This window comes from Anser anser (genome assembly GCF_964211835.1).
Source record: "Anser anser genome assembly, chromosome: 5".
Taxonomy (NCBI): Eukaryota; Metazoa; Chordata; class Aves; order Anseriformes; family Anatidae; genus Anser; species Anser anser.
Window position 1 is genome coordinate 3,286,888 of NC_139725.1, and position 11,111 is coordinate 3,297,998.

Here is an 11,111-nt window from a genome sequence, read left to right on the forward strand (position 1 = left end):
AATCTATTACGCCTTTAGTACTTTTACTGCATCTCTCTTTACATGGGATTTTAATACAGTAATACATATACATGAATATTTTATGTCCGTGCTACAGAAAACTTGTCATTATTGTCCTCCGTAAGCTATTCAGTCCCTCCACCACCCTTCTCTCCCCATTCTCAACAATGCATGGGTATTCATGCCTCCTTACCTCAGGCCCAGTAGGTCTTTCTTTGCAGTTTCATCTAGTATTCCATCTTCACAGTCACGTCTCAGTTCAAATCGTCCACAGGTTTCAGCTTTCCAACTGGCTAAGTACCGTTCCTGAAGTTGTAGAGACAGACGGCAGTCGATATACACTAGCGCACACAGACTGGTGCTTTTGTCCCAACAACTATCAGTGAGTCCCACTCTCCTGACAGGGAACCACAAGCACTAGGCAGGAACAGGAAGCAAATCTAATCGGGACTTGCTGTGGTATATTCCTGAGTCAACGTTTTATTTCCACAAATATCAAGTTTAAATAAGCAATAGACACTATTAAACACAACTTTTAACTTTAATATTCAAATTCAACACTAGTAAGAACAAATAGAGCACAAATGGGAAACACAGTTTAAACTAAAATTAATGAAGAGATAAGCCAGAAATTAGAACAGTTCTATTTTCAGCAACATCTGTCAGCCAGCATCAGTGTAAGTTTTGACAGACACATTTGGTTCATACTGGAACTTAAAACTGAACAGTTAAACTTTGTCTGTTGGCATCTCAGACTGCAGTTTTAGTATAGTATACTATATAAGCACAATCAAACTTATGTACATAAACAATGAAGAACAACCTGAACACTTACACTAAACAATTATTTACAAGTACTCCAACATAAAAAATATACAAGAGCCTCAAGAATGAAAAACTGAAGAGAATACCAACATTTAGAGAACCTTATTAGAAAGGATTACAAAACATCAACAGCCAAGACATAAACAATTGCACTACACTAATACAGAGTCCAAATATTAAATTGGTGCATTATTTCACAATGCACTAGCTTCAAGAGAGAAATGCTGCCTTCACTAAAATGCAGCTTAGATTTGTTTCACGTAATTGTTTTAACAAGAAGCCTATTAACACAATAATGATTGTTTTAATGCTACAGTTTACAGCAAGGACAAAACACTAAAATAGCAGCAGTTCCACGCGGCACTTAATTCCACAGGTTTCTAAGCTGTGGTTTACGCAATGCCTACAAAGTGCTCCCAGTTGAATATACAAATAAAATTCACAATAAAAGGTTACCTGACATCAGGTACTTTGAGTGTAGGTGGCCTTAAAGCCCGTCTTTCAAAATTTATTCCCCTCCGCTCCAAAATCAGTAACACAGCAATGCCCCTTCCCTCCCTCTTAAAGATCATTAGGGACAGTACTTCTCATTACAATGCTGTAACACTAAAAAGCAGCACACCACTATAGTGGTTAACCCTGGGACGATGTAACATCTAACAGTGTAACTGAAAGGTTTATGGATTAACATCCAGGATCCTCTACGGACAGATAGTGACCAAGTCCATTATCTCCAACAGTTAATACAGCTAATCAGCCATATTGTTGATATTAAAAACCCAGAAGCAATTCCTGTAAAACTAGTGACACTGATCTAAGACAGGACAAGAAACCAGGAATTTAATGCTTCCTTCAACTCCTTAAGGCTTCAGTCCAGCAGAGATGCTATAGCCATCCTCAGTAGTTCTTTCAGGCTTCATAGTTCAGTATATAGTAAGACTAACTGAGCGGTTCATTTTCTTTCCAATGAGTCGAGATGGTCTATTTTGTGTCGTAGATCTAGTTGTCATTCTGTCAGTGAACAGTGCTCGTTCCTCAGCTGCGGCCTTTGCCATCTGTGCCTTCTTCAGCTCTCTGCAAGACATTGGAAGTCACACACGCAATAATCAGTAGGAACTACAGGCATGTCACAGCAAGTGACATTTTCAGAGAAATTACAACAAGACTTGCCATCAATTCAGGCCACATTAAGACAAACAGATGCAAATGATACTTAAACCCACAGGACAAAACACCAACGTTCCTTACTTGCCTAGATACCTCTTTCCCCTTTCAAAAGAAAGGACGACAAATTCACATATCTTGGTCAAATTTTGAAATCCAGATTTTTATGAGCAGCTCAGCAGCTTTGATCTGAAAATCTTTAGCTTGCTATAGCTTATATTTGCAACAGGCAAAATACTTGCTATCACTGGAAGTGTGGCTGCAACACAGAACACTAGTCTTTCTAACCTTACGTTTTTCCCATTGCAATTCAGTTTGTCACAATGATAAGTGAGGTGGAAAAAATTACTATGTTTTATGATTGAAAGAAGGTTACCTACAGTATTGATCACTGACCTGGTATCAAAAGAATTTATTCCACTCTATCTTATGTATCAATTACAAGATTATAGGATGTTGTTTACTTCCTAGTACAAGTCCTATGATCAACAAGTGAAAAGCTAATTACAGAAGCTCCCTCAAATGAAATGTTCAGCCACAACTGAAACTCCCGTGGAAGACTCAGGCAAGCAGACACACTCTTAAATGAAACATAACTAGCAACAGACAACTCAGGAAGCATCCTTTTCCTCTTGCATACCACATCAAAAACCTATCACCACATAAATCTTGTTTGCCTAACAAAAATTTGAGCCTATTACTGCAAGGCTGTAACACTGAAGGTGGCAAAGACCATTGTCCCTATATAACATTCTGCCAAGTGTTCTGTTTCAGAGAATTACCAATACTCAGTCTGAGGACTAAGTTAAACAAAACTCAAGATACGTAACTATGAAATAGTCTGACTAAAGAGCAAAGTTATCCTTATCAAGGATTTCCCCCATAACCCTTCTCTCCTTTAAGTGCTCATATACAGTAAAATGCAAGGATTCCCCCGTACGTCATCTTATCCCAAGCTACCCCTCAGAGAATTTTCTCTATCCTAACTATTATGACTTGTAATCTCACTTTACACCTCATCTCCGAAGCAAGAGCAAGTTTTTCAAGCACATTATATATTGGTATAGATGTATTTAGCTTTAAGTTTGTATTTAGTTTTTAAGTTTTAGTTGGCTAGTCCCATTCTTGTTCAAGTACTGTTCATTTACACCAGTGCTCCATCTAATCCTCTCCATGTTATCACTATGCCAGTCCACTGAAAGAATTTTTTTTTTTTTAAATCAGCTTCCCTAATGACTGGAGGTCGGTCATACACGCACATCCGTGCACACAACCAACCACCAAACCATTACTGGGAAATTCAGTTTTAAAATATTCTTCCATTCTTCCCTAAAAGTAATCCTACCTGAACTACTTTATGGAACACTATCCCGCCTGAAAGTTACTATGGGTAAGTGTTCTTTTCAAATTATTCTTAGCTTTACTTTACAGTTATTTTTGTAAGGATGAAACTGCAGGCAGGTTTTGCCTTCACAAAGCATTAGAAAAGCCAACTCCCCACCCCACCCCCACCCCCCAAAAAAAAAAAACACCACCCCTTAATACAAGCAAGTTACCTTGAGAAACCCATCCTTAAATAACTGCACAACTCGTCATATTACTCTTTCCACAGTCAACCGTAAAAGCATATAAAGAACCATTAGAAGTTAAGTTACATTTAAGGATCCCAAGGAATTACTTACTTCTGCAAGAGTGAGTTTTTGAATTTTTCAGCATTCAGTTCTATCCTCAGCTGCTCTGCACTCTTTTTTGCAGCAGAGAGCAGCACTGAATGCTTGACTAGTGCCACAGCTGAAGGTCTTTTCTCTGGATCAGGATTAATCATAACCTTGGAAAAAATAAAGTCATTCTAGTTAAGGCCAGTAATACAGTAAATTACACTAATCAGAGAGTCACTGGAACAAGAGTTCTTACTTTTAGTAGATCTAGCAATTCTTGAGAAAGCACTTGTGGTATTCTCGGTAGTTTTCCTTGTCGAATTTCATGCCATTGGTCCCCATTAGTTGGAAGCGGTTCAGCCCCAGCAGCGCAGACAACAGTCAGAGCAAGAGCAAAAATATCTGCTTTTGGCAAATGAGTGTAGTTCTTTAAAAATAAAGAAAAATAAATTTACTATAGATACTACCCAGTATAAAAACAAACCTCAGCTAGATTATGCAACACCAAACACATCCATGCTATTACATTCCGACTAGCGTTTGGGGAGATACCATCTAGGAAGTTTATTTCAGCAAGGAAGTGGCAGACAACAAATCATTACCCTAATGAAAACAGCATGCAGACCTAACATGACTATTTTCTACAAGTAGGATAGCTACCTCTTGTAGGACTTCATTTGCAAGAAAACGGCTGTCACCTTCCTCCACTTGTGGACTAGATACTCGAGTTACATGACCAAGATCACCTGCAAAAAACATAGCGTTATTTCTCAGAAGACATAAAATGATGCAACTCTTAAGCACAAGTGTGCTGCTTCGTACCTATTTTAAATATGACTCTATCAGATGACCACTCATCATCATCTCCTTCTTCTGAAGTCGTACTTGGGACTGATGTCCTGGATATGAAGATGTTACCTGTAAAAGAGCAGAACTGTTAAAAAACACATTTGAGTCCAATTTTTTACTTCATCTGTTTTTATCGGTTTGTTTTAGCCACACAGAAATTTCAGTTGCATACCCAGCTTGTAGAACAAGAAATTACAACGTGCACACACACACACTCTGCAGGAAGTGAAGCCAAGCGTTGTGCAAGAAAGAGTTAATTACACAAAAAAGACCCAAGATAAATTCATCAACAGTTACAAGTTTGCTAGCCAATTTTATAACTGACATCTTTGTACTGCTACTTAAGACTTCAGTAAAGAATTTACAGTTAATAAGGTGTGGTTAACTGCTCATTTCTCTACAGATTACATTAACTGAGGAACCTGTCAATAGAGTAAACCAGTTTACACACTTACTAGGTTTAATATCCATGTGTACCAGCGACATCGAATGAATGTACTTTAAGCCTCGAGCCACCTGAAGTAGTAGGTCCTTCAGCTCTGGCTCAGTAAAATAACGCATATTCCTGTAATTTTCACTTATGGCATCTGCTAAACTGCCACCTAAAACAACATTAAATAAAAAGTATTTATTTATTTATAATCAAACAGTTCAGAAAATAATGATAACTGGCTTCCAAAAGTAAATACAACTGACTTCCAAAATCAGCAGTGAACCTATCACCAAAAATTTGCTGATGATACACAGGGATTGCTGTATCCCCTCTCTTTATAGCCGTGTAATATACTAAAATTATTTTTCTTCTGTGAAGTCTACTGCAGTTGCCATGTAAATTAACAGGATATCAAAACACAAAGGAAAAGGACTCTAGTCCTCTTTCAGATCTCTGGCAGGATATCAGCCACAGCAACTGCGCCCTTTTCAAGGGAAACTTTTTTCTCTGTATTCCAGCTTGAGCTATCATACAGAAGAATTAACTACTTTACACTGAGGCATTTGTGAGCAGCAGTTCCAATATTCTTGAACACTGAAGACTTTGCAATTTTGTAAATTATTGTTTCATTTATCCAGTATGCCCTTTGCAATAGAAAGGAACATATAGACCCACTTCAGACAATAATAATATGAGCTATGCATAAGGATGTAAATTCCTACTTAGCACTAGGGATGTGTAGAGATACCTGTCTATCTTCAAAAAAACAAACAGATTTTTAAAGCAAGTTCAGAACAATCGATTTTTACTTACCATTGCAATATTCATTCTGTATGAGCATATGATCATCTTCTGCCCATGCAGAGTAGTATCTTACTACGTGTGAATGCTGCCCCAGAACTGCGTGTGCATAGACCTCTCTTAAAGCATTTTGCCTGTTACAGTCACACAAAAAAATAACAGCGCACAGGAATATTATGAAGTGAAATTAGTTCAATTTCAGCTTTACATAAACACTTATTAAAATATCACGCCACTCTTCCAGCACAGGTCTCTAACTAAAATCTTCACGTTCAGTTCTGCAGAACCTTATGTTGGATTTGTATTTACATCCAAACAGCCAAAGCCATTTATATTGCATTAAAAGACCAAGCAACGTGAAACATTAAAACACAGGCTTTGTTGCAGATGATTCTTGAGGCAACTGCCGCTTGCATTACTTACTTTCCAACCACTGTCCGCAGCAAGCTTTCGATCTGCATGTCACTTAAACTTGACAGGAACGTGGGAGTATTGTTTTCCTTTCACATCTCAAAGGATCACTGCTGCAGTTTCATATAGTACCTCCTACCATTAATGCAAGCAAGCATTTCTTTTACTTTCCAGGTGAGGACAATCTGTTTCCACTCAGAAATTTCGGGACAAATCTCTGTTGGAGTTCAGTAAACTTTCCTCCCAAAGTTTGAGCAGTATTCAAAGAAGAAATGTAAAACGACTTCAGAACTGTATCCTACTGTTTTACATTTAATTGAAGTATATTTATGATTTTATCATAAATGCCTTCTCTAGATACTGATACAAAGCAACATGGAAGGAAAAAGCACCAAAAAGCATGTTTTAAGAGCAGGAAATACTCACTCGTCCACTGAGCCAGCTAAGGGTTTCTTAGATCGCTTTATAGCATAAATACAGCCATCAAGCCTCTTCACACATTTAAACACAGAACCAAATTCACCGGATCCAATCTTCTCCAACTCATGAAATTCGGTTGCATACCGTGACTTCATATTACTTTCTGTTATTGTGATCCTCTGTAAAGATCAGAAAGAAAAATACTTACACATGCAAATACATGAATTGCCAAACTTTGTACCAAGTTCTAAAGGTTAATTACCTTAGCAGGTCTGATAGTTTCATCCTCAAGCTCTCCATCACTTGCTTCCATGTCTTCTCCGCAAGAGCTGAAATTCACACTAGTTATTTTTACAGAATTAATACAGCTTAAGAAACTTAAAATTGAAGTCTAGCAGTTGTTTTTTTTTTTTAAATCCAATCCTCCCATACTACCCAAGTTTAGTCTAATTAAACACTAGATATTTATAAGCACAAGCTCATAATCATAAAACCATAAAAAACTCATACTAACAAAACCCTTCATAAAAAGCAGATACTCCAAGAGCTCTATCTTGCATCACTAACAGATTTGGAAGGAAAAATAATTTCACAGAAGCAATTCTTAACAGAACTTTTGCAGCTAAAACAGTTTTAAGGGTAAGTGTTACAAGGAAAGATATAAATTTCTCACTCATTCCAGTGCGTTCTCTTTCTCCTCCGACACTGTCCTTCAGAGTTATGCAGGAACATGGAATCAGGAGTGAAGGGATTAATGTTCACATGAGGTGTTTGTCTGATATCAGAATCTCGCTTCTCCGACTTCCCAACATTCATAAATAAAGAGCCCCCTCGAAGTTTGACTGAGCTGGAACCTAGTCCTTGTGCTTTAGAGAGCAAACTCTGTATTTAAAATAATAATAATGAGACATTTATGAGCTCAACGTTGCTTTAGACACAAATAGTCATGTCATGTTTGAAAGTCATTATTGCAATGCTGTCTATTCAAAGCAAGCATGAGTTGTTTAAACAATGCCTGCATTTCCATCAAAAAATTCCACAGACGCTATGAGGCTTTACACTTCACACAAAAACAGTTAAAGAAAACATTAAATGTTGAAATAATTTTGAAAAGATAGGAATGATGATGAGAGAAATGTTCTGTCTTTAATCAAGTCATCACCCAGCCTTCCCCATGGACCGTTCTAAGTTCATGAAACAATCAGAGATGAAATTCATGGACCATGCTGTGTTGTATTGCCACGATTTTCATATAAAAGATATAAAAGTTAGACTAAATATAGAAAGTACCTTTGGTTATCACAAACTTAAGATAGCAAGCTTAAAAAGAACACTATATCAAAGATTTAATACTGCTGCAGAAGCCTCAATGGATCTACAACACTTGCTCAAGAACTGACAGCACTATTCAGTGACATCAGTCTCACTGAATCACCACAGGAGGACAGACTGAAGCAGCAACGCCGGAACAATATCACACATGAAACCGTTGCACTTCCAGTACAATATTCAGAGTAGATATTTTGGGCAGTAATCCATCAGGCATTTTCTGGGCACGTGATCAGATCTCTCCTAGTTACGTAGAGAAGTTTGCACCTGAGTCTCCCACACCCTCGTAAGGATGCTAACCAGTGACCTCTTGGATCACAAGCATGAGCATCACCTCATCCTAGCAACGTCTTATCACATAAAGAACTGACATATCTCAAGTCTAAAGCACCACAGAGAATAAGGTTTGTACTTTGGGAATCCAACTGTACTCTCCAACCCTAGACTAGATGAAGACCTTCAAGTCTCAGTGGAGTCTCAACACATTTCAGTATTTCCACTGGGTAACTTAACCAACTATTTTTCCTGATCTGGGCACCTAACTCAATAATTCCATTGAAACACAGTGTTAAGATGTTACTTTTAAGTGTCACAATACACACGACTCTGGCATCTCTAAAGTGTTTGCTCCTGACTTAAGATCATCTCCCATTTTCCTATTTCTAAACAGGGTTACTAAGCTACCTTTGAAACCTCATTTGGGACAGAAGCTGAGAAGAATAACAAACACCAGAGCCAGAGAGGAAAAAAAAATTAAGGTTGCCCTCCTTATGCTTACTTGTTTTCAGTGGGTAGTCTATAGACCCCTGGGAGGTCATCCACAGGGATTATCGTTAGGCTACTCCCAAAGGATTATGTGGAAAGTAACAAAGAAAGCAAGACTACTATCACTGGATTTAAATGCACTATGTTTATATATTTTCGTGTTTTAGGTGAGCATCGAGATCACAAATTGAAATGCCTTCCAAACGTCTGTCGCTGACAGTCTTAAGAGCTACCTATCCCTTTAAGCTTTCAAACCCGTCAGTTTAACGACATCTCTGGCTGCTCAGTCTCCCAAATTCGACGCAGAAAAACGCAGACGCTGCACTTGCGCTGGCACATGGTGCTACTCCAGTACTCAAACAAGACGCAACGACTTGCTGGTAAACACGAAGCAGCACATTCCCGTTCAAGGTTTGACTTTTTAGTAGTAAAGGTCCAAACGCCCTCACGTAACGTAGCGGTATTAAGGCGTTTGACGTTCTCCTTTCACCGTTACCCAGCCTTTCCCAGGAACGCGGCGGACACACGGCATTTCTCCGCCAGCCTCTCAGAGGCTCCCGGCAGGACACCGCGCTCCTCCTCACCCCGCCGTGCCGAGGGGGCGCCGCTGCGGCCTCCGCCTCGGGGCCGCGCCTTACATAACCCAACACGCAACCCAACACGCAACCCAACGGCCGCGCCGCCGCGGCTCCCCGGGCCGCCGCCAACTTCTGCCGGCCGGCACCTCCCGGCCCGGCCCCCCCAACGCCCGGCCCGGGGGGAGTAAGGCCCCGTTACCACCCCCCCCAAGTAACGGCCGCGGGTGCCTCACCTTGGGGGTGTGCGGCGTGTCGAAGAGGCGCAGCTTGCGGAAGGTCTTGTGGGGCGGGGTGCCGGGGTAGTCGGGCAGCGGCGAGCCGGGCTCCTCGCTCCGCGGCCGGTAGCCGCCCGCCGCCAGGTGCGGCGGGGAGCGCCCCCCGTAGCGCCGGCCCTTGTGGGGAGGCGGCGGCGAGGGCGAGCCGGCCATGAAGTAGGCTCCGGGCGACTTGACCGGCGAGGAGCCGAACCCTTCCTCCTCCCACGAGTCCCCCTCGTCCGGCAGCGGCGCCGCCGCGGGCTCCATCTCCTCCTCCTCCTCCTCCTCCTCCAGCAGGGGCGGGTCGCCCCGCGCCGGGGTGCGAGCCACCGAGAGCGGCGAGTCCGCCTCCTGGAAGGCCGAGTCCTCGCCGGTGCTGTTGCCGCTGCTGCCGCCCTCCTCCTCCTCGTCCTCCTCCTCCTCCTCGCAGTCGCTGTGGCCGCTCAGGAACAGCAGCTTCTGACGGATCGGGGCGGCCGCCCGCCGGGCCGACACCCGCCGCGGCGGCGCCGCCTGCTGCAGGCTGAGGAAGCTCATGGCGGCCCGCTGCGCTGCGAGCCCCGCTCCCCGCCGCCGCTGCGCTGCCCCCCGGCGCGCTACGGCCCCGGGCGCGGTAGCGGCTGCTGGGCGCGGCGCTGCCCCGGTTCGGCACGGCTCGGCTCGCCTCGCGCCGTTCGGACTCCGCGGCTTTCCCGCGACCGTTAGTCACGTGGCGCGCACGCCAGCCAATCACGCCCGCCCCCTCGGTTTGAAAACACGGAGGGCGGGGGCGCAGCCACACACGGTGGCGTCACGGGGCGCTTTGGCGCGAACGCGGAGAGCCGAGGGGGCGGGGCCGGGCGCGAGCCGCCCAGGGGCGGTTGGAGGGGGGCGGGGCTCGCCACCCGACACCGGCCCTGCGGCGCCCGCACGGACACGTCCGCCCTGTGCGGCGCGCGGCCCGTGACCCGCGGCCCGCCGCCATCTTGGCGGCTCCGCCCGGCAACGGCGGGCGCGTGGCTGGGGGCCTGAGGGACCCTGGTCCGCCTGCTTCCAGCCTGTGCCCTGCGGGAGGCCCCGCTTCGCAGCCAAATTTTTGCACTCCAAAACTGTTTTGTGTGCCCTAAAGCGGTAACAACGCCTTTTAGGCTAGTTAAAGACACTTTTTTTTTTGAGCCAATCAGCGTTCTAATCCACTTCAGATAAAGTGATTCATCTGATTTAAACACACCCAGAAATAGGAGCCTCAAACACAGCAGCCCAAGATGTCACTAATAGTTTCCACAAGACCTTTTTAAAAAGGACCAAAAAGTCCCAGCGCAGCAAATGTGACGTGCAGCAGGTGCCATTAATCAGACAAGCAATCCCCTGACAGATGCCACAACTTCATCTCCCCACTTCCTTTTGTCTTGTACTACCTTGATTACATGCAACCCAATAAAACTGCCAGTCTCTCTTCTGTACCAGATCACCTTAAAACAAATTGCTCGAGTAACAAAGGTCCTGACAAATCTTGATGTTTACATCCACAGGAGCCCAAGCAACCCACAGAAAGTCAGGTGCATATCCCTGCTGAGTTCCTGTCAGCCTCCCCAGTCTCTTATCCCCTAAATATGGGGGCGGTACCACAGGTTCACTTTCC

General features: G+C 43.3%; 1 protein-coding gene across 2 annotated transcripts; it reads right to left on the minus strand.

The window, feature by feature from the left end:
• Positions 1-522: 522 nt before the first annotated feature.
• WEE1 (WEE1 G2 checkpoint kinase) lies at positions 523-10,178 on the minus strand. 2 transcript variants are annotated; one of them, XM_083839989.1, is made up of 11 exons: positions 9,467-10,178; positions 7,235-7,443; positions 6,824-6,902; positions 6,568-6,740; positions 5,743-5,864; positions 4,952-5,098; positions 4,470-4,565; positions 4,308-4,393; positions 3,904-4,074; positions 3,672-3,817; positions 523-1,899 (listed from the first exon to the last, which is right to left on the minus strand). In XM_083839989.1, the coding sequence occupies exons 1-11, from the start codon at positions 10,025-10,027 to the stop codon at positions 1,749-1,751; spliced, it is 1,941 nt and encodes a 646-aa protein (XP_083696115.1). In that variant the 5' UTR covers positions 10,028-10,178; the 3' UTR covers positions 523-1,748. The 2 variants fall into 2 exon arrangements, with proteins under 2 accessions (XP_083696115.1, XP_083696116.1); XM_083839990.1 differs by having other exon boundaries at positions 6,824-6,890; positions 9,467-10,174.
• Between the last annotated feature and the right edge of the window lie 933 nt (positions 10,179-11,111).

What these genes read in the sequence shown, in the direction of transcription:
- WEE1 (XM_083839989.1), bottom strand. Translation starts at nt 10,027, where the DNA reads ATGAGCTTCCTCAGCCTGCAGCAGGCGGCGCCGCCGCGGCGGGTGTCG. An exon ending in TTAGCTGGCTCAGTGGACGA is followed by an intron (nt 5,865 to 6,567) that starts GTGAGTATTTCC and finishes TGACTGTAACAG; the next exon opens with GCAAAATGCTTTAAGAGAGG. An exon ending in TAGAGTCATATTTAAAATAG is followed by an intron (nt 4,394 to 4,469) that starts GTACGAAGCAGC and finishes TGTTTTTTGCAG; the next exon opens with GTGATCTTGGTCATGTAACT.